Source organism: Solanum tuberosum, unplaced genomic scaffold, assembly GCF_000226075.1.
Source record: "Solanum tuberosum cultivar DM 1-3 516 R44 unplaced genomic scaffold, SolTub_3.0 scf00148, whole genome shotgun sequence".
In the NCBI taxonomy this organism is placed as follows: domain Eukaryota; kingdom Viridiplantae; phylum Streptophyta; class Magnoliopsida; order Solanales; family Solanaceae; genus Solanum; species Solanum tuberosum.
This window is the reverse complement of record NW_006239071.1, coordinates 1,323,829-1,347,653: the sequence shown is the minus strand read 5'-3', so window position 1 is coordinate 1,347,653 and position 23,825 is coordinate 1,323,829. Positions and strand designations below refer to the sequence as shown.

Here is a 23,825-nt window from a genome sequence, read left to right as displayed (position 1 = left end):
TTTTTCTTTGCACCTTTATTTGCTTGTACTTTTAGTGGTCCATTGTGTGAATATTGCATTGAAGTTTCCAAAAAATTTCCTACTTACTTCTAATAATGTACATATTTATTAAAATAAGTTTTTTGTCCGGTTGTTTATCTTCAATACAATGAACTTTGCTTTTCATGTTTGGTCACTTACAAAGAAATTGCTAGGACATTACCTTATAGTTTCAAATAAACAAGACCCACAATTTGTTAGGTAAAGTTTCATTTTATTTCTTTCTATTTAGATTATTTTTATTCATTTAATTTATTTTCGTCTGAGAAATGTTTTGATTCTAAGGTGAGTTTTAATGGATATCAATAAAATTGGTATGATGTTTCAATTTAAAATTGTATCTGAGGCAATATCTTATTAGGATTCGTAAGGTACGTATGCCTAGCCCCTCTTACTAGTAACTTATTCTTATTGATATCTTTTTATTTTTAATAAAAGACTGTTAGACACTTTGTCTAGTGATAAATTTGCTATAAAAAAAGAGGTGATTTAGTTCCTTTACCAGCAAGATGAATAATTAATAAAGAGGAGAAAATTCAATATCATAATTCAATGTTTCTGATAGCAAAAGATATGTATGTTCATCTATTTTGACAACTCTGATTCTAATTCACACAACTCCAGTGGAATACGTTTGATTCCTGGAAATAGTTCCCTTTGCTCCGTTAGCTGGTGTAAGAGAGATGTCGTGTCACCTTTACTGGTATATAAGAGAATGGATTATTGCATACACAAGTTCTTTCGCGAATCTCTTTCTCAGGCAGAGGAAATATGTGCCCTTCATATGCAGTGTTACGCGAAACTCCAAGTTTGCATTGCATACAGTAAAACATAGACGCTACTTATTGCTTTCATAAAGATTGAAGTCAACAAGCTAGACAACAGACAGACAGCTCCTTACTGTATTGTTGCAGCTCGATGAGTCCCTTCTCTGTTGACAACATTCACGACTCCAACGATATACAAGACCTTCATATACATAAATTTTTGTCAGATAAAATATATAATAAGAACTTGTTAGCTACTCCAGTTTCCCTCACGGTCTCACTCCATGCTGCCTCTTTGAGAGAGCATCAAAATTTATATCGGTTATTGCATACCCAATTTCTTTCATGAATCTCTATCTCGGCCCAAGAGTCGAGTTGTTCTGTTCACAGGCAGAATCACCGGTTTTGTTCTCTGTTTCCCGGTCTGCTCTGCATAGGCAATCCAAAACCAGAATGAAACTTGTTATAACCACTTATAAGTAATCAAAATATAGATGTTAATAAGACAACAGGTAATCGCATATTCCTAATCCAAAACAATCACAACATGTCTAATCATGAAGTAGTGCATTTCGTCTTTTTGAGCAGAGGGCTAAAAAATCTAGCATTCAATGTTTTGAAAGAAATAAAAAATGTCATGAGTCATTATCCCTACCACATAAAGTGGATCTACTGTCAATTATCTCATGTAATAGACAAGTTAAGTACAAAGACGCTTGTTGGTTATACGACTTTTTTCTGTATTTGGGAACTCTTTAATATGGCACTCTTTCTTTTTAGTTTGTTCCAAAAAATAATATGACTTTTTTCTGGATTTGGGAACTCTTTAACTTTAAAACTGGCATGCTCTCAGGGAAATAAGAGAAGGACTAACCGCAACATCACCTCGTAAGAGTAGCACCCCGACCTGAGAGTTGTGCACTTTTTATTGAATCTTTGCTGCTCGACAACTCCAACGTATCTCAAGACTTCATATACATCAATTTTGTCAGATAAAAAAACAGCATAAATACAAGTAAAGAAAACATATAATAAAAGCTTATGAGCTGCTGAACTAGATTAAATCACACAACAAGGATTTATGTGGCCTAATCAAACGTCACATACTTGTTTCCATCTATCCTATCAGTAAACCTCACTTGTCGTTTCCACCTTAGCTAGCTTTTACAAACAAACATAAAATAACTCCTATGACTACCTCTTTTGTTTCCTTAAAACTGGAGTTGCTCTAAACTCCGTCCTCTGAGCTACTTAATCCGCATGCTGGATTGATCATTTTCAGTATTTAACTCCTGCTTCCATCATGTAACATTTGACAGTAGATATCAACGGAGACTACACTTCTTCAGTAGAATTTGTTGGTTGGGGAGAAATTATTTGAGCTCGAGCGTTGGAGCTACATTGGATTCCGAAGCTTCTTTTAGCCACCTGTTTTGGCAAAATTATCTTGCCATTCATCTGCAATTTATCTATTTGTCAGAAAATGGAAAACGTGATTATATTTTGAAATGAAATATAAAAAGAATGAATTTTTGCATATCCTAGTTGTTTCTCAGAAAACATGTTCCCTTCATAGGCAGTATCCCCAAAGTAGAGAACACAATTTCATGAGGTATATACCTATATTTAATCTATAATCCCGGGCTTGTGGGAAAGAGCGGCAAGAGTGGCACTTGTACTTGTGACCTTTGTTTCTTAGAAGAGGAGCGACTGGCCTCTTCATATCTGCTCCTCCTTATCCCAATGTGAAGCTCAGCTTCATCTTTATACAACAAACGAACTCCAAAATCATTTATTTCTCCAAAATCATTCCTTTCTTGAGGGGAATATAACCTAATGCACCCATAGTCATTTGGTGTTTTTCCATTTGCTTTAGATGCATCCCACAAGCCACCAAGAGGTACCAACAAAAAATGAGAAGTATCTTCATCAGTATATTCTGAATGGTTGGATAAGGAAAATTCCTGGGTCATCGACGACATCCCATCATCACATAAGGGAATCAAATGAGCTGTGATGTCAATTAATTTGCCCAAGTAACATACAGCAAATCCCAAGAAGTTATCCGATACATACCAATTCTCAGGCAATGCGACTGATACACTTGCACCCATTCCCTGATGGAAGAACCAACCTGGGATATTCTCGCCCAACTCATAAACACTCTTAGTGACAAAGAATCTGAAGCACAGATGGCATGCTGCAATGAGGAGATATTCTGAAACAACGAATCACAGAACGAATCATTGCTCCAATCTGCATTTATTGTATCTAATTGTTGTGGAAATTCTGGCAGCTGTGTAAGCCTGTTGCAATGTGATAAGTCCAAGGTTTTAAGAAAACAAATTGGGCTATGTTTCGAGGCAAATGCTCAAAATTATTTCCACTGAGGTTCAACTCTTTCAACGAGTGTAAGCATTCAATATCTTCCGGAAGTCCTCCATCTATAAAATTGCAGTAACTGAGATCCAGAATTTCCAATGAGCGTAATCCTTCACTCACCAGAGGGAACACGAAGTTCACTCTATATATATTCTAATTTATCTTTTTCAAAAGTCAATGATTTAAGCTTGTTCAACTTGACGATGGAAGACGGAGGTCGTGAGATTAGAGTATAGCTGGCATCAAGCTCCTCCAAGTTTTCTAAATCACCTATCTCTTCTGGCAAACTTTCAAGTTCTGAGCACCCCCACACATTTAGCTTCACCAAACCTTTGAACTTACAAATGCAGCTTGGAAGAGCTACAAGGCTTTTTAAACCAGTCAAATACAGCACGGTACTATGAGTTTGGTGCTTATCTAACTCCGGCTTCATTCTTCCAACTATCTCTGGAAATTTCTCTAAACCAGAGCAACCATCTAGATCCAGAGATTCAAGAGATTCCATGTTAACACATGGAAACTTCACAAGGCTTACACACTCGTTCAAATTTAATCGAATGAGTTTTCCGCAATACTCCAGGGAATGGCGAACCTCTTCAAGACTCGTACATTCCATCAGATCCAAATCCTCCAAATTTGGCATCCCAGTGAAATCTGGTGTTCGCATAAGGTTATAAGAATAGCTAAGAACTAGCGTCCGTAGAGACGGCAAATGCTGTTATGTATTCAGAACACAGAAATGAGATAGGCAAACGAGAGCAGTATAATATCTTGTGTTTAATTACTCCCTTAACCAAAAATGAGTAACCACATTGAAATTATGTGTTCAGAAACTAAATAAAAGTATAATTTTAACTAAAAGGTATAATTTCAGGCACATGATTGTAAAGAAAAACAAAATGAAAAATTAGCTTCCAAAAGGGATATGTTTGACTAAAATTGAAGGTCAACTATTGTACCTTTATTTCAGTCCATAAATGACTCAACCAACTCCACGAGAGCCTAAGATGAACAGGTCTTTTGGATTCAAAAGTTTTTGGCAATGATTCCCAAGGATATCCATCACAATCAAACCAATGCAAGCTGTTGGGCAGGTACTCAATAGAGTCATCATTTGTACGAAAATTCCCAATTCGTAATATTTTAGGCCTTTTCATATTTTTCATGGCTTTTTTGCTAAAGCATAGATGTTGAATTCCTTGTAACCAGATTGCTTCTGTTGCCTCTTGGTTCCCTGATAAAAGGATCATTAGTCTATAAAGAAAAACTTCTAATGCCAGTAGGACTACTTTCTCACTCCCTGCAATGCCAAATTTTGTCATGTTTTATATTACTAATTATTATTGAACTTGAAGTTCTTAATTAAAGAGCTAGCACCACTAAAAATATTTTGTATTTTTCCATTTGAGGATATTCATCATTAAAAGGTTACTAAGGATACATAGCTAGATAATCTTAACTTATACTTTTACTGATTGAGTTATAATGTACAAAATATCGTACAAATTTCAAATTAATCCAAAAATGAAAGTTGGAATTAAACATTTTAAGCGGCTACTAGACTAATTCATGACATAATAACATAAGATAAATGAATATTGGTATATGAAAACCATAAATTGAATATTATTGCATTGTTTAGTCTACTTACTGTATTGTTGACCATCACTTCTTCGAAATCATTAGGATCCCATAGTCTGCTATATTCACTGGGATCATTCTTTTGCAGTTTTACTATATATTTACCCATATCTTGTATTAAGTCATGCATTTGAATTGTATCATCGTCAGAGATGAACACAAGAGATTTGTCAATAAGGACGCTCAATTCAATAGCTGCTCCAGCATAACAACTCTCAAGAATTTGCATGATGTACTCCTTTGTTTGCCCTCGTAAGAAGCATGCTATATGTAGAAATACATCTCGTTGTATGGTCTCCAGTCCATCATAGCTAATTTTGAGCTTTTCAACGATTTCTGATTTAGAGTTCATTTTCATTTGCTCTATAGCACTTCTCCACGCAGTTATGTCCCTATTGTGTAAGAAAGAACCCCACACTTTTAGGGCTAAAGGAAGTCCATTCGCATGACATACCACCTCCAACGTTAGCTTCTCAAATGAGTTATCTGGAACTTCGTCCTTGAAAGCATGTTGATTGAACAATTGAATAGCTTGATGATCAACTAGTGTAGTCACTTCATATACTACATCATTCTTCCCTATCAAATGTTTGTCTCTTGTGGTTGCAATAATCCTACTTCCCTTGCCAAACCAATCAAGGTCCCCTGCTAGGTTTTCCAAATGGTCTCCGTGATTTATGTCATCAAGCACAACTAAGACCTTCTTAAAACGAAGTCTGCGAGCCATCAAGTGCTTCCCATCCACCTTTAATTCACGTATTCTTCTTTTTTCCTTAGCAGATATTTTGCAGAGAGTGTATTTCTTTAGTTTCTTTGATATCCGCAAGGAAACATGCACCAACAAATTGAGGTGAGAGCATATCAAAAATTGCTCTTACTATTGTCATTTTACCGACTCCCCCCATTCCCCATATTCCCACAATCCGAACATCATTGATTTCCATCTTTAGTAGGGAATTTACTTTCTCTAAATGAGTATCTATTCCCACAATATCTTGTAAATAAGATAAAGAAATTTTACACAATTTGGAAGAGATTTGGTTGACAATCTGCTGAATATGCTCTTATTCGATCCTACACAAATAAGAAGCTTAATTGTGGATAAATGAAAAAAAAAAATAAGTCAAGTATTAGTAAGTACTTCACATAAATCAAACTCTTGTTATTAAGTAATTTTGTTGAAGTGATAAGAACTACAATATCTTCTGGATGATAAATGAATGTAAATCAACTGTCTTTCTATTTTCCAGAAATTATAAAATAAAATAAATTGTTTATACTCACCCTTGGCGGATATCACAACCTTTTAGATCTGCGGCATCACTTAGAGCAATCCTCCATCCTTTGACCTTGTGCATTCCTTCAACATCATCCTTATACCTCGATTCGTGTTTGGCAAGTGCTTCTGCAAAGCTCTCCCTTTGGTATCGAACATGTGATGGATCCACATCATAGAAGATCGGTATGACTGTTTGTCCATATTGAGTCTTGCATTCCATGATCTTCACTAGTTCATTCAAGCACCACCTTGGTGTAGCATAATTCTTTGAGAAAACGATTACGGCAACTTGAGACTCTTCTATAGCTTTCAAGAGTTCTTCTGAGATGGAATCTCCATGCTCTAGCCCTTTATCATCTTGAAAAGTGAATATTCCCCTGCTTTTCAAACCTTCGTACAAGTGACCCATAAATGTTCTCCGAGTGTCTGCACCTCTGAAACTAAGAAAGACATCATACTTCCATCAAGGACAGTACTGTGAATTACTCGCAAAAGAGGAAGAAGATGCCATGGATTCAATTAAATGACTGATTTGTGTGTATAGATTGTAGCTGTGGTAATAGAAAGAAAATGAAAGAGTGAATCATATCAGATGGCCCTCTCCTTAAACTAATTTATGGATGAAAAAAATATATTTTGAAATTGTAAATTATGTTACAACTTTACTTCAAAAAAAAGAATCAATTTTTTTTTTTGGAAAAGAAGAATCATCAACATCTGTAATTAATTTTAAAAAAAGGGAATGTATAAAGAGAACAATTAAAGTTGAATCCATGTTGAGCCACACCCACTCCACCTTTAATAAAAGGAAGTGGGAAAGTCAGTGAGAAAGAAAAAAGTGAAAGAGATTTGTCCTTTCCTTAATTAAACTAAATTTTTCATGAACATTTCCAACCAATACATTTTCCGTGTAATTTGCTCAAACTCTATAAAATATTCATCTTCAACCTTGGAATCATAAGTTAACAGCAGAAACAAGTTCAATTTGGGGTATTTTACTGAACAATAGCAATTATCAAACATATTTATATACAAAAAAATATTATGCACAAAATCAAGTAGAAAAAAGTAAGCACCAACCTAAGAAGATCCACGACACCAGAAACGAGTGTTGCGTCGCTAGTTGCTCCGTTTCACCGGAGCTAGAAGCTCTTCGCCGGAGCAGTGAAGAAGACGAAGGGGGCTGACGGTTTTGGGTTAAAAGGAAAGTGGGTCGGGTTTAAATTTGTGGCGGATTGATTTAATTGGGTTGGGTTTTAATTTGGTGGGACGGGTGAGTGACGTGGACCTCCGATCGGAGGTTACGTGTCTAATTCTGATATTTGAAAATTCCTTATATTTTCCGTCGATACATAATGGCATGAATGGACACTTTGGGTAACGTTGTAACGATAGTGATATATGTGAGTCCAATTTATCACGAATAATATGGATGGGTCATTTTTGATAGTTTGATGGTATTTATTATTTTTTCGCGAGTTTTTTACTTCAACTATCAAGTGTTCCTTTTTCTTAAATGAACTATCAATATTTATGTATTAAAATACATCTTGAAACTGATTAGACCAACAATTACTATCTAAACTATCACTATCTACATAGTATCGGTTGATTCAGTTCAATTTTGAAGTTTATCCGTTAATAATTTGTAACATACTAAATCGTTATCAATCCATTAAGTTATCCATTTATCAGCTTGGTTATCGATTTAACCTATAAGATTTCAAAAATCAGTGAAAATAACTCAAAAACAAGGTGAGTAGTGACAAACAAAATGATTAATGCACATGAATTTGACATATTGTATCTTGCTCAAGAACAAATATTTTCACTTTGTAGAATAATCGAGAGTTGAGACAATATTTTCATATTTATATAAAATAACTTAAATATAATAAATTTCTATAATTTGATATAAACACACAATGAGAGTATCCTTTTCCTTTTAGCTTTGCTAGCAAAATTGCTCAGAAAAACAAGGAGAACATCCAATAATTCAATGCATTAATAATTTTCCAACATCACGACATCTTATATTTTCACATTTCCCTTCAAAAGAAGTACCTCTTTTGTTCCCTTGATATGCTGTATCTGCATAGGAGTCTGACTTAATTTAGATTTCTGTTGGTAAAATAATTCCTAACAAATGCTACTCAATATCCAAGGCTCAAACCCAAAATAAGTTAACAGAAAAATTAAGCTTGTTCATACAAGTTAACACACCATGGTAAATCATGGCACAGCACAAGAGAAGAACAATTTATTTTGGTTTTGGAGAGAATTGTATATATATAAAAAGATAAAAGACAATTAGTAAACAATGAATGATTGAGCATGAAAAATAAACCTCCATTTCACCATCCAACAAACAACAAAATGTGGCTCTGTACAAAAATTATTCTTATAAAATTTGAAGAAAAAAAAAAGTTGCTTCTGGTGTATGATCATTCTCATTTTAAAACGGATAGTCTAGCTTCATCTTGGTGTTCACTATCATCATGGCTGTTAGTTCATCATTGTTTCTGAGAAGATGAGCAACTCGCCTCAATCTTAGGTTTATCTTTATACAATAAACGAAGTCCAAACTCCTTCATTTCTCCAGTGGAAAATATCCTGATGCGCCCATAGTCATTTGGTGTTTTTCCATTTGCCTTAGATTTATCCAACAAGCCAGTAAGAGGTACCAAGAAAAAATGAATAGGAGATTCCTGAACTTCTACTGAATGATTGGACAAGGCAAGTTTCTGGGTGATACGCGTCACTGGCCTCTCATCATAACAAATCAAATGAGCTATTGCGTCAATTAATTTGCCAGAGTAACATACAGCAAATCCCAAGAAGTTGTCACTTACATACCAATTTTCAGGCAATTTGACTGATATACTTCTACCACCTTCCCGATGGTGGAACCATCTTGGTATTGGTATATTCCCTGTGAGGGTGAACACTCTTAGTGACAATGAATCTGAAGCAGAGATGTCATGCTGCAATGCTGAGAAATTCTGGAACAATGAATTACAGATCCAATCATTACTCCAATCTGCACGTATTGTATCTAATTGCTGTGGAAATCCTGGCAGCTGTGTAAGCCTCTTGCAATCTATTAAGTCCAAGATTCGAAGAGCACCAAGTTGGGCTATGCTTTCAGGCAAACGCTCAAAATTATTTCCCCTGAGATTCAACTTTTTCAAAAAGGATAAGCATCCAATGTCTTCCGGAAGCCCTCCATCTGTTAGATTGCAGAAACTGAGATCCAAAGTATCCAAGTATTGCATCCCTGTGAAACCTGGCAGCTGTCTAAGTCTCTTGCAATCTGATAAGTCCAAGGTTTGAAGAGCACCAAGTTGGGCTATGCTATGAGGCAAATACTCAAAATTATTTCCCTTGAGTTTCAAGTGTTTCAAAGAGGATAAGGATCCAATGTCTTCCAGAAGTCCTACATCTGTTAGATCGCAGAAACTGAGATCCAAAGTATCCAAGTTATTGCACTCCCCGTGAAACCTGGCAACTCTTTGAGCCTCTTGCAATATGATAAGTCCAAGAATTGAAGAGAACCTAGTTGGGCTATGCTTTGAGGCAAACACTCAAAATTATTTCTAATGAGATACAAGAATTTCAACGAGGATAAATATCCAATGTCTTCCAGAAGTCCTCCATCTATTAGATTGCAGTAGCTGAGATTCAGAATTTCCAACGACCGTAACCCTTCAGCCATCTTAACACCTAGAAACTCTTTAAGCCTCATGCACTCTGATAAGTCCAACAATCGAAGAGAACCTAGTTGGGCTATGCTTTGAGGCAAACGCTCAAAATTATTTCTATTGAGCTTCAACTCTTTTAAAGAGGATAAACATCCAATGGCTTCCAGAAGTCCTCCATCTATTAGATTGCAGTAGCTGAGATCCAGAATTTCCAACGACCATAACCCTTCAGCCATGTTAACACCTACAAACTCTTTAAGACTCATGCACTGTGATAAGTCCAAGGATCGAAGGGAACCAAGTTGGGCTATGCTTTGAGGCAAACGCTCAAAATTATTTCCCCTGAGATTCAACTTTTTCAAAAAGGATAAACATCCAATGTCTTCTGGAAGTCCTCCATCTGTTAGATTGCAGTAGCTGAGATCCAGAATTTCCAACAACCGTAACCCTTCATTCACCCTAGGGAACACAAAGGAAACTCTATATTTTGATTCTTTTGTGGCAAAGGAGTTAGGTTTCAAGTCTAATCTAAAACTCAAGATTTTAAGCTTGTTCAAGCGGATGATGGAAGACGGAGGTCGTGAGATTAGAGTAAAGCTAGCATGAAGCTCCTCCAAGTTTTCTAAATAACCAATCTCTTCTGGCAAGCTTTCAAGTTTTGAGCAGTATGACACATCCAGCTTCACCAAACCTTTCAACTGACAAATGCTGCTTGGAAGTGCTACAAGTTTTTTCATATCACTCAAACTTAACTCTGTAAGATGACATGCGTATTGCTGAATAATAGATGATGGTATTTCCCTTAGCCCAGACCAGCTCATCTTGATCTCTAACTCTGGCTTCATTCTTCCAAAGATTTCTGGAAATTTTTCCAAATTAGAGCAATGTAGTAGAATCAGAGATCCAAGGGATTCCACGTTAACACATGGAAACTTATTTAGGCGTTTACACCTCTGCAAATTTAACACAATGAGTTTTCTGCAACACTCCAAGGAACGGTGAACCTCTTCAAGATCACTACAGTTACGCAGATCCAAATACTCCAAATTTATCATTTGCGTGAAATCTGGTGTTTGAATCAGCCTTTCGGAATCTCTAAGATCTAGCTTTCGCAAAGACGGCAAATGCTGCTATTCAAAACACAGAAAGAATGAGAATTAGGATGCTGCCCAGGATAATTTTGATTTGGCTAGTAGACCAATAAAAAATATCTTACTCTCATAGTCATTGAATCAAATTTGCTCTAACCCAATTTATATAAAATTATCCTTTATGTCAACTAAACTAAGTATTTTTATGCTAAAATTAAAAAGCTCAACAACTATTTCATCAAATTCGAATTCTTGATACAAAATAGCCAACGAAACTGGTCCCTCAGTTTTGACTCTAATTGGACCACCCCAACAATTTTAGACCAAAACTTATTTAAAATTTGAGAGTCTATCTATGTACGTATTTGACAAAAAGAAAAATAATGAAAATTGAATTCAACAATTGTACCTTTATTCCGGTCCATAATTGACGCAGGGAACTCCTCTGGAGATAAAGACAAACAAGCTTCTTAGGTTCAAAATTTTCTAATAATGACTCCCAAGGATAACTATGACAGACAAACCAACGCAAGTTGTTGGGCAGGTACTCAATGGAGTCATCATGTGTACTAAAACTAATGATGGATAATAATCTAAGCCTTTTCATGTTTTTCATGGCTTTTTTGCTAAAGCATAATTTTTGAACACCATGTGTCCAGATTGCTTCCATTGCCTTGGTCCCCTGTTAAAAGGTTCATTAGTTTACAAAGTATAACTTCAAATATCTGTATAAAATTTGCATGCCAATATGACTACTTTCTAACTGTTTGCAATGCCAAATTTCGTTATGTTTTGTATTATTTATTATTGCATTTGAAGAGACCATTAAATAAAATTAAGGTACAATATTAGTTAAGAAAAATGTCGCTAAAGAGAAATACTTTATGCAATTAATTCTATATTTCTAATTTCTAGTAATACAATTTTCAACTAGTTCTTTAAAGTCCAATCGAAAAGTTTTTCATGTTGTAAGAGAACGAAGTTGTAATTGATAGGGTACCAACAATTTTCATCTTTTAAATAAAAAATAGAAGATGGAGACTAAAAACTGAATATTATAGCATTGTTTAGCCTACTTACTGTATTGTTGACCATCACATCTTCGAAATCTTCAACATCCCAGAGTCTGCTTTGTTCTCCCGAATCCTTTTGCATTTTTACCACATATCTACCCATATCTTGAATCAAGTCATGCATTTCAATCACATTATATTTGGAGATGAACACAAGAGATTTGTCAACTAGGACATCCAATCCGCATTCAGCTCCAAAATCACAGCTCTCAAGGATCTGCATGACTTCTTTTCTTTCAAATCCACGGAAGAAACATGCGATATCTAGAAATATCTCTTTTTCTTCACGTTCCAACCCATCATAACTTATTTTGAGTTTTTCAACAATTTCTGAATTAGGGTTTTTCTTTATTTGGTCTATAGTTCTTCTCCACTGAGTTAGGTCTTTCTTATGCAACAAAGAACCCCACACCTTGAGGGCTAAAGGAAGGCCTTTAGCATGATTTACTACCTCCAATGAGAACTTCATAAAACGTTCATCTGGAATTTCTTTTCTGAAAGCATGTTGATTGAATAATTGAACAGCTTCTTCATTAGGCAGTGTAGACACTTCATATATTGGATTATCCTTCTCTATCAAATGTCTATTTCTAGTTGTTACAACAATTCTGCTGCCATTACCAAACCAACCAACATCACCTGCTAAGTACTCCAAATGATCACCATGATCTATGTCATCAAGAACAATTAGCACCTTCTTAGAACAAAGTCTACTCTGAATCATGTACTTTCCATCATACTTATTATTGACGTAATCATCTTTTTTTCTTAACAGTTCAGAGAGAAGGGTATTTTGTAAAGAATGCAGTTGATTATAATTTGCATTTTCTTTGACATTCGCAAGAAAACAAGAAGCTTTAAATTGATAAGATAGAGTATCAAAGATGGCTTTTGCTATAGTCGTTTTACCAACTCCGCCTATTCCCCAGATCCCTACAATCCGAACATCATTGATTTCTATCTGAAGTAGGGATTCTAGTTTCCCAAAATGAGCATTTATTCCCACAACACCTTGCAACGAAGATAAAGAATAAGCCCTCTTACATAATTTGGAAGAGATGTGATCGACGATCTGCTGAATATACTCTGCTTCGATCCTATATAAATAAGAAGATTGATAGCGGAAAATGTGAGAAAGTCGAAGTATTTGTGAGTATCTCATACCATTAATCAAATAGGAAACATTGTAGTTCAGGGTAATAGGAACACTCTATAGTTGAATTATGAAAGTTGCAAAACTTGAATAGTTTAGAAGGATTATTATGTATTCTCTCCAACTAAATTAACTCATATTGGAGGTATAGATTCTTGTTCTATAGTAGAATATGTCTAGGTTTCACAAAAGCATCCTAATTTGACTGGAAATTATCCCATTTCCTTTTTCATAAAAAGCAAATATGTGTTTTAACTCACCCGTCACGGATATCATATCCTTTAAGATCTGCGGCAGCTGTTAGGGCATTCCTCCATCCTTGCACCTTCTGCATCCCCTCAACATCATCCTTATACCTCGATTCGTGTTTGACAAATGCTTCTGCAAAGCTCTCACTTTGGTGTCGAACATGTGATGGATCCACATAACAAAAGACCGGTATGACTGTTTGTCCATTTTCTTTCTCCTTGCATTCCATAATCTTCACCAGTTCATTCAAGCACCACCCTGACGTAGCATAATTCTTTGAGAAAACGATTATGGCAACTTGAGACTCTTCTATTGCTTTCACGAGTTCTTCTGAGATGGAATCGCCCTCCTCTAGCCTTTTATCATCTAGAAAGGTGAATATTCCTCTATTGTCCAAACCTTGGTACAAGTGACTCGTAAAATTTCTCCGGGTATCTTCACCTCTAAAACTTAGAAAGACATCGTACTTCCATCGAGGACAGTACTGTGAATTACTCGCATAAGAAGAAGATGATGCCATAGATTCAATTAATTGTCTGAAAAGAAAAACTTAAGTGTATGGATGAGATCAATTGATGAACAAATTAGTTATATAGAGGAAAGAAGAACTTGAAACATGAAAGCTTCTATGAACATTCGCTTTACTCCAGTTGAATAAATAATTGTTGTTGGATCTAGTCAACTTATATTTTCATTGAATATATTGATAGAAGTAATAGGTAGGAAAATTCTGTGAAGCTTCTTAATGTCTACTCCAATTGTTTAGAATTATTGTAATTGAGTTTACTTTGAACCATCTGTATTAGGAAATTCCTTCAGAGATCAATCCCCTCCACCCTCCGTATACGAAAACTTCATCAGAATATGTACACAATGGAATTAATCAAGACAAATATTGCTCAGTCTTCAACAGACTGAATCAATAACAGCTGACTTCATTGTGATTGAAGGAGTCCATTAATAAAAATAATCTAAACAATTTCTGCGTCACCAGACAACAGCTGACTTCATTAAAATAAAGCAGCAGGGCAATACCAACAGCTATTCTGAATCCTCCTCACCATTACAAATAATTGATAATGAAACAAGTTATGCCCCTGACACTGAAAATAACAAACAACTTTTTTCGTGGCATGAGTTTATATGTTTGTGTCACCAGACAACAGTTGACTTCATTTTGATTGAAGGAGTTCTTTGTATTTTACACCCCTAATGTACTTTTTGCTTCTATCGGAACTAGAATCAGAGACCTTATGGTTCTCCACCCACTCCATTGAGCGTTAGGGAAATAAAAGAGTTAACAAAGCCATTATGAATTTTCTTCACCATTACCAATAATGATTATGAAACTATATAGAGAGACATAGTAGATGTTTAAACCTTGTAATTCTCTTCCGATATGAAATCCTTATAATTGATATTGTGTTTTTTGGGCTAATTCTAAAATTTGATTTTATCTGTGAGTTTTAGATTGTTAACACAAGTCCTATTTTTAGTCCAAAGGCTAAGATTCGTATTCAGTTTAATATAATCATCAGTGAGCAGTGCCCGAAAACAGGTATAGTTAAAAAATGAAGTACAACAATCAGAGAGAGCATCAAAATGAAGTAGTAGTAAGTCTTAAAGCCATGGATCAGTTGCTACCTTTGGGAATAACACTTTGCTTTCTCTGTGAACTTATAATGATAACGCGGTGAAATCTTTATATCGGTTGGGTATAGATCTGCAGAAAGAAACATGATCAGGGGAACAGGTATAGTTAAAAAATGAAGTACAACAAGGTCAAAATCTAAAACTTGCCACTAAGTAGGCGTTTGCAGAGTAAAATAATACAGATGAAGCACCAAGAGATGATTAAGGGAACATATATAGTTAATGATCCAACTACAAGACATGATGCAAGTCGCAAGATGTCATAGAATGCTTCAGCACCCGACCACACACTAATAGAGTTTGCATAACTTTCAGTTGTGAATGCAATTATGTTATCCAATCCTCAGAGTTGTGCAAATGTGTAACGTTACTTACTATATCTTTGCCCTCTTCAGATTCCTACATACAACACTTATAGCTCATACAGAACACTCATGTTTGGAGGTTACTCCGACATGATGGTATCTGATGAGCATTTTGTAGTATGTTGGCCTGAAAACTTGTCGATCGACGCAGCTCCCTTGTTATGTGCTGGAATCACTATTTATTGTACTGTCAGAAAAAGAAAACACAAATTGTAGTTGTGATAATAGAAAGAAATTGTAAATTATGGATGAAAAAGTTTGTTTTTTTTTTAAATCTCAAATTATGTTAATGGCTTTCTTTGTCAACAAAAGCTGACAGCTTGACTTCAAAAAAAAAAAAAAAACACTATGGGTCTTAGTGAAAACAAAAGAAACAACTAATTTTTTTTGGAAAAGAAGAATCATCAACAACTGTAATTGATTAAAAGAAGGAAAGTATGTCGTATAAATTGGAACAGAGTCAGAGTACTATTCCTCAATTTCATGTTTCTTTCATACATTTCCAACCAATACATTGTGTAATTTAATCAAACTCTATAAAATATTCATCTTCAACCTTGGAATCATAAGTTAACAGCAGAAACAAGTTCAATTTGGGGTATTTTACTGAACTATAGCAATTATCAAACAAATTTATATACAAAAATAAAGAGTATGCACAAAATAAAGTAGAAAAAAAGTAAGCACCAACCTAAAAAGAACAAGATCCACGACCACAGAAACGGGTGTTACGTCGCTAGTTGCTCCGGTTCACCGGAGCTAGAAGCTCTTCGCCGGAACAGTGAAGAAGACAAAGGGGCTGACTAGTTTTGGGTTAAAAGGGAAGTGAGTCGGGTTTAATTTTGGGGCGGGTTGATTTAATTGGGTTGGGTTTTAATTTGGTGGAACTGGTAAGTGACGTGGACCTCTAATCTGATATTTGAAAATTGGTTATGTCCTCTATCAATGTATGGTGGCACTTTGGGTAACGTTGTAACGATAGTGATATATGTGAGTCTAATTTATCACAGATAAAATGAATGAGTCCTTTATGATAGTTCAATAATATATTTGAGCTTTTTCATTTTGTAAAATGTTAAAATTATGAATAGTCAAAACATTACCTTATCAATCATTTTTGGCGATTTCATACATTTTTTTCCTTTATTTTTTTTTTGTGACTTTCATGCATCAACTATCGGTTGTTCCTTTTTTTTTTTTTTACATGAACTATCTTCACATCTTGAAACTGATTAGACCAACTATCACTATTTACCACAAACCACAGTATCGGTCTTTGGTTCAGTTTTGAAGTTAATCAATTTAATTTATTGGTTATCGATTTGTAGACGTACTAAAACATTAAAGATTAAACTATCAATTTATCAGTTCAGTTATTGATTTTTTAAGATTTCAAAAATCATTGAAAATTAAAAGTAACTCAGAAAAAGGGTGACAAATCAAATAAACAATACACATGAGTTGATATTGTATATTGCTCAAAAACAACTATTATTACCTAGTAGAATAACCGAAAATTGAAACAAAATTTTCACATCATATTAAACAACTTACCTATGATTAACTTTTATGATTTGATGTAAACACCATACGAGTACCCTTTTCCTTCTAACTTTGCCAACAAAATTCCTCAGAAAAACAAAGAGAACATCCAATAATTCAATTCAATGCATTAATAATTTTCCAACATCACTGTTTCCATGGGCTACTTACAAATAATCATTACTTCATTAAGCTTTATATTTTTAAATTAAACTTAATACTAACTAATACAACTAATATAACTACTAAATTTTAGTCATTAACTAGATTATTTTTTTGCTAATTTAAGGATTACATTAGACTTCATTTCTAAGCCTAAAGCCAATGTACAACTCCAATTCTAAAATAACAAACAAACAACATACTCCTATGACTAACCTCTACTACTATTTTTTTTTATTTGTTCCTTTAAAATTGGAGTTGTTACTCTCATGAACTACTTAATCCGCGCGCTAGATTTACCCATTATCAATGATTAATTCCTATTCACAAACTACATCAACCATGAATGGTTTAGTAGTGGATCGATTATGCTTCTTCAGTAGAATTTGATAGTGGTGGAGGAAGTATTTGAGCTCTACATCCCCATGGAAGAATAGTTGTTCTACCACTTGAGGTACGTTCGATTCCTTGAAATAGTTCCCCTTTGGTTTGCTTGCTTATTTGTGATGTGAGACGACTTACTAATACTTCCAATGCTTCTTTCATCCATCCATTTTGGCATTGTTTTCTTGCTTCGCGAACATTCATCTACAGATTGGAAAAATACTTGTCAGCTAAGACGAAGATGTGATACTATTTATGTCATACAAGTATATTATTATTGCATACCCAAGTTCTTTCGCGAATTTCTTTCTCAGGCCAATAGTCTAGTTCCTCTGTTACAAACAGAGGAAACATATGCCCTTCATAGGCGGTGTCACCGGCTTTGTTCTCAAAGTACCATGTTCCAAGTTTACACTGCAAAAGTAATCGAAAAAACAAAAGATTGAAACTTGTTACAACCATTTATTTGATGTAATAAACAAGTTAACGCGAAGATTTTGTTTCTTATTTTTCATATAAAAAGAGATCATGAGGGGGAACGAACCTCAACTTCACCTCGAACTCCAGCTTCCTCTATTGTCTCACGTTGCGCTGCATCCTCAATCGTTTCATCTTCTTCCCAACCTCCCTACCATAACAAGAAAAGGAATTTGTATTCAAAATCGAGACTTAAAAGAATGACATTTTTCATTTCTCTCTTAACGAGTCGATAAGATCAATAGTCACAGAAATGTCTATAATATGCTTTAAACAACTAGTTCGAAAAGTCTTTCTTTCTTTTGTTAAACATCATGTTCAGTCAAACATTGTCACATAGGTAGACTTGGGACGGTGGGAGTATAGTAGCTACCTTTGGGAATAACAATCCTTTGCCTTTTCTTTGTGGACTTATTAGAAGAACTTCAAATGCATCTTCATCTACCAACGATAACTCGATGAAGTCTTTATATCGGTAAGGTAAACATCTGCGGAAAATACATGATCAAAGAAAACTGATATGGTTTATAATTCATCAAAAAATATATCTTTCCACATGAAAATCATACAACAAAGTCAAATCCATGTGATACAATTTTTTTAAAAATGTATATCCATGTTCAGTAATAGTCTTTCACTATTAAAATCTAGAAAATGGTATCAAATTATGCCATAACTATTCTTTAATTAAACATAAAAGAATGTCCTTTTTCCCAGGGGAAAAAAACAAGACATGTGATGAGTTGAATAAAGTTAGCCAAACACCACATGAATTTCTGATTATTTTTTTTCAAGATATCAAAAAAGAAAAATAGACAACAAACAAAGACGGAACCGGGGATTTTAGTTTATGAATTTTGAACCATAGTAATGTTTTGCTTATAAGGTTCTGAATAAACTACTTGTCTGAGTCAAAGTTACTCAGTTCTGTCGAAGCCATAACTAATGATATATTGCCCTAAAGTACCAAAACAAATATCTTAAAAAGGAAAACTTTATAAGATCCAAAGGACAAATTGCATCAAAAATACAAAATCTTTGATGCCAAAAATATGTAAAAAAAAAAAAAATTCAATACATTTCTACAAAAGAATGTGTAGAAAAAATCAACTCAAAAAGACAAGGAAGGGGGTAAATGTTGAATAAGTCAATTGCAATTTGGAATCATAGAGGAAGATGACCAATTGACCTTCTCTTTTAGTTTTTCCTTGAAGTCAACTCTCCAAACAAAAACATTTTTTTAGGAAAAAAACACATTGTTAACATTATTGTTTAAACAATATGTTCCAACCCAGAAATTAAATCATGTAAACAAAACAAAAACATTACATAGATTACCAATTAACATGAAATGCAAGAGAAAACTAAGAGGGTGGAGGTATGACTTTCACGTTCGATCGTTTTGATTCAAACCATGTTATTCTATTAAGAAATCCATTAAATAAGTAAAAGTCATCCATAAGTATCAAATCCTAACTCCGACTCAGGATGAAGGAAGAAACTTTTGAACAAAAGGTTCACAAACTAACCAACATTTTCGACACGAAACATAGATATACACCTTAACCAACACAAAACATACAACAAACGTCAAATTCTTAAACTTATAATTTCACAACGAGTTCAGTTTAAATTCTAAATCCGTCTCTAAATCATTAATTAAGTTTCAAATCCCGACTCCACCTCACGGTGGGAATGAAACTTTTGAACAATAATTTCACAAACTAACCAACATTTTCAACACGAAACATATATATACACCTCAGCCAACACAAAAAATACAACAAACATCAAACTCTTAACTTATAATTTCAAATAACGAGTTCAGTTTAAATTCTGAATCCGTCTCTTAAAAGTTACACGAGGGTACGTACCCTACAACTTGGCGACGACCCTTGTTGTAACGTTGCAAATGCCGTCCGGAGCGTGACACAAGAACCACCATATCCTTCAATTCCATGACTTCTTCTTGCTTAAAAATGGTCTTTTTTGGTTCTTTTCTTGAACCAAAAAAGAAAATAATAACTAAAAAATAAACACTTTTTGAAATCAAACAAAACTAGGCTTGAAAAAAAATATCAAGAACAGAGAAAAAAAAAAGTTGAGATTTTTTTTCTTCTTTTTTTTCTGTTGAAATGATTGGTTGTGTGTTATTAAGGGGAAAAAAACGGTTAACGATATATGAATAGAATTTTTCTTCAAAATGCTGGATTTTAAATGGTGCATTTTTGGGATTGGCACGTGTGGGGCTAGATCGGCAAGTGTGAACCGGTTCAGGTAATGAATCCGGTTTTTTTGTTATTGTATACCGGTTTGAGTTGTGATATATGATTGAAAATAACTAAGGCCCACGCTCGTGGCATGGAGCGTGACTTTTGTAATTTTATTTTTGTCTGATAGTTCAGGTCATTTTAAGCATACCTCGAGTAATTTTACGGAATACATGTTATAATAGGTATGAAATAACGTTGGTTGTCAAAAATAGAACAGATGTGAAGAAACTATTTAGTGTTTTGTCTATGTTAGGTTTTGAATATGAGAACCTCATGGTATTAACCTATACTTCATTAACTCCTTGGTTAGACCCTTTGGGTGCGAGATTGTTCAATTTTATCCCTAGTCGTTAGGGAGAGTCTAAAGGCTTCGATTATGGAATTGTGTAAATGAAGTAGTAACTTTTATACGAATCTTATATATTAAATTAAGGTCAAATTTCACCAAATATTTGATTATATCGGAAAGGAACCTCAAAAACTTTATATTTCTTTACTCTTTTTGTTTGTTGTTCATACTTACGAGTTACGGTATATCAAATATCTTTACATTTTCTCTTACCATGAATAAAATTGTATCGTGAAATGGATGAATTTTATGCGTTTAAATATTTTGAGTAAAAAGATTCAATAATTCCTCGACTTTTGTCTATGATTTTAAATTATTTTGAATTGAATCTTTTTAACATAAGAAAACTTCTATAATATTGCTATTAAGGTAATATAAAAAAAAATTACATTAAATCATATATTTACGTCAAGAGGATAAATAAGATTATCCTTTTGGCAAATTATTTATTTCCCCTCCTTCACAATTCCCATAGCTTTCTTGGATAATGTAGATAAACTAAGGCCACACAGAAAGTCTAGTAAAATTCTTATAAACAAATAGTAATAACAAATTTGTTATTTCACGATATATCGAGCTTTATTATAATATCATTAATATCTCTTCACTTAGAATAAGCGACATCAAATTCTCCTGAAAATAAAAATCTCTTGATAAGCAATTATTTACTTATCTAATGAATTCTATTTAACATGAATTTAAATTAATGAAATATGTGTCTTAAACACTAAATGGTTAAATTAAAATTACTAAAAAGTTATCTATAGAAGCTTCTATGTCAAATTAGTAAGGGTGTATCCTCTAGACTTATCGGAAAATTAGAAAAAAGATTATAAGAAGAAGAAAAATTAACATGCATGTTAAGAAAATTGGAACATAGTGAAGATTAAAAAAATACATATAAACGTATTAAATTACTAATGTCAATTGTATGAGATCATTTCTTTTGTATCCTTATCTAATTAATTAAGAATGTTAATAAACTTTTCTAGATGTATCATACTTATCTCACTCTCTAGAAAACTATAGAGACAATTAATATCAATAAACTAAAATTTAAATAAGATTAATCGTTTTTGTCGAAACTAATTTCCTTACTCTGTATATTTTATTTTCATCAGACTTTATTACTTATGAAATTAGACCAAGTATGTTATTATTATTATTTTTATTTTTTTGGACAATTAATATAATGTTCACAATGGAATTCAAACCCGCAAAAAATATGTTATTATTGTTGTTTGACTAGCCATTTTTACCCAAGAAATAATAAAATGAGAAATTTGAAAGAAAGAAAAAAGAAAGGTATGAAAGCTAGGTTTTAGTTTAACACTTATTCGATTTAATTTAAGATGGACAACAATCATTAACCTAACTCTTTTTAAAAAAATTAAAGGTTTTAATGATTAATAGAATATTCTTAATAATAATTAGATTTTGTTTGAATATTTCAGAAAAGACTTAATAAAGACACGAAGCCGAATCTAACGTAATTAACCATGTTATTACTTATTAAATTAATAATATTACAAATCCAATTAAACAAAAATTAATAAAAAATAAATGTGAAGTTGAATATTCTTAATAATAATTAGATTTGGTTTGAATTTTCAATAATGTGAACCATGTTCCTTGTAATCACTTTATATATATTTATGTGTGAGACTATGATTATCTAGATTCTTTGTTTTAGGAATTTCAACGATGTGTTTTTTTTTTAATCTAGAAATAGTAATGGTGCATGTGAAAAAATATTTCCAGTAATCTTTTTAATTAATTAACCTAAGATCGAAATTCATTGTCATATAAATTGAACAAAGAGTTGAACAAATGATGGTGTTTTGAGTCATGATGTATTATGTTGATAAGATGTTAGGTTTGAATTCCAACGCATTATAACCTAATATATACACAAATTTACGAGGTCAAAAATGGTGGGTTAGAATTGTAATGCTCCATGAGAATAAAATATGAGTTCGAGTTCCAACATATTAATATGGCATAATACGACTTTATGTAGGTACATAAGATATTTGGATCATAATGCATCATAACAAAAGACGTTCGTTTAAGTTTCGATTACTCATTATGGCCTAACAAGACTTGATGATTGAATCATCAAATAATGGGTTAGAGTCTCAACACACAATAAAGATAAGAGCGACGTTATGTTCAATATTTATTGTATTATGACGCAACACATGATCTTATAATAAAGGTAAAATATCAAGTTTAAATCCTAATGCATTGTACTAATTATAAGATGTGTTTGAATCCCAATCCACGACTTTATAAGATTAAAATATTATTAAGGTGCACATAATTACTTCAATCAATTATTTTTATGAATATAAAAGGGGTAAAGAGGGTTTATCTTCCTATTTTACTATACATCCAAAAGCATTTGGTTAATACTTTCGATTAAGAAATTAAATGTGCAACTTCAAGTACATTAGCCTAATAAATAAATAAATAATTCTCAAGTGAAAAGGGCAATTGATTTATTGACGTAAATAAAATGATAATAAGTGTGTAAAGTCATGATGAAAACATATGCATGCATAATTTATGTTGAATAATATTGACAAAACCAAATTAAAAGAGACTTATGTTAGATTTCATACTTAGCTTGTAAGCTCAAGCTACATTAATGGCGGAAGCATTTTGAGAGAAGATAGAAGAGAGAAATTTATTTCATATCAAACTAAAACTATAAAGGCACATACAAGTATTTATAGTGTGATTTAACTGATCATCACAGCTGGACACTTTAGCATTATAGTTAGTTACTAGTCTAACCAACTTTCTACTTCCACTAACTACAGCTAACAACTAATTAACATTTAAGTGTCATCTTAACTAACTAGCTTCAATACTCCCCCTCAAGCTGGAGGGTGTAATAGATCAAGCACTCCCAGCTTGTTTAACAAATACACATGTTGATTTCTTCCAAGGCCTTTTGTGAGTAAGTCTGCTTGTTGATCTCTTGTTCCAACATGTTGAGTCTGCACTTTGCCTTCCTTGATTTTATCCCTAACAAAATGACAATCTATCTCTATATGTTTGGTGCGTTCATGAAAAATTGGATTTGCTGCAATCTGAATGGCAGCCTTGCTATCACAATATACATCCACAGGTTTCTTCACTTCAACTCCCAACTCACTAAACAATCCCAGCAGCCAAATAATCTCAGATGTTGCAGCAGCTAAGCTTCTGTACTCTGCTTCTGCAGAGCTCCTGGACAC

General features: G+C 33.5%; 2 protein-coding genes and 1 pseudogene across 2 annotated transcripts; all 3 read right to left on the bottom strand.

The window, feature by feature from the left end:
• Window positions 1–1,924: 1,924 nt before the first annotated feature.
• On the bottom strand, window positions 1,925–6,774 carry LOC102599283 (TMV resistance protein N-like; annotated as a pseudogene).
• Window positions 6,775–8,436: 1,662 nt separating this feature from the next.
• Window positions 8,437–16,342, bottom strand: LOC102599609 (TMV resistance protein N-like). The gene is made up of 7 exons (XM_015310943.1): window positions 16,085–16,342; window positions 15,020–15,580; window positions 13,387–13,911; window positions 11,981–13,070; window positions 11,310–11,582; window positions 10,190–10,936; window positions 8,437–9,530 (listed from the first exon to the last, which is right to left on the bottom strand). Exons 2-7 carry the CDS (start codon window positions 15,112–15,114, stop codon window positions 8,622–8,624), a joined length of 3,639 nt encoding a protein of 1,212 aa, XP_015166429.1. The 5' UTR covers window positions 15,115–15,580; window positions 16,085–16,342; the 3' UTR covers window positions 8,437–8,621.
• Window positions 16,343–17,053: 711 nt separating this feature from the next.
• On the bottom strand, window positions 17,054–20,024 carry LOC102599936 (nudix hydrolase 18, mitochondrial-like). Its single transcript, XM_006352387.2, has 5 exons — window positions 19,833–20,024; window positions 18,332–18,446; window positions 18,026–18,109; window positions 17,767–17,895; window positions 17,054–17,685 (listed from the first exon to the last, which is right to left on the bottom strand). The coding sequence occupies exons 1-5, from the start codon at window positions 19,916–19,918 to the stop codon at window positions 17,464–17,466; spliced, it is 636 nt and encodes a 211-aa protein (XP_006352449.1). The 5' UTR covers window positions 19,919–20,024; the 3' UTR covers window positions 17,054–17,463.
• Between the last annotated feature and the right edge of the window lie 3,801 nt (window positions 20,025–23,825).

What these genes read in the sequence shown, in the direction of transcription:
- LOC102599609 (XM_015310943.1), bottom strand. Translation starts at nt 15,114, where the DNA reads ATGTTTCTTTCTGCAGATCTATACCCAACCGATATAAAGATTTCACCG. An exon ending in GCAAAGTGTTATTCCCAAAG is followed by an intron (nt 13,912 to 15,019) that starts GTAGCAACTGAT and finishes TTTTCTTTTCAG; the next exon opens with ACAATTAATTGAATCTATGG. An exon ending in ATGGAGGACTTCCAGAAGAC is followed by an intron (nt 9,531 to 10,189) that starts ATTGGATGTTTA and finishes CTTCTGGAAGAC; the next exon opens with ATTGGATCCTTATCCTCTTT.
- LOC102599936 (XM_006352387.2), bottom strand. Translation starts at nt 19,918, where the DNA reads ATGGAATTGAAGGATATGGTGGTTCTTGTGTCACGCTCCGGACGGCAT. An exon ending in AAGGATTGTTATTCCCAAAG is followed by an intron (nt 18,110 to 18,331) that starts GTAGCTACTATA and finishes TTGTTATGGTAG; the next exon opens with GGAGGTTGGGAAGAAGATGA. An exon ending in AAATTCGCGAAAGAACTTGG is followed by an intron (nt 17,686 to 17,766) that starts GTATGCAATAAT and finishes TCCAATCTGTAG; the next exon opens with ATGAATGTTCGCGAAGCAAG.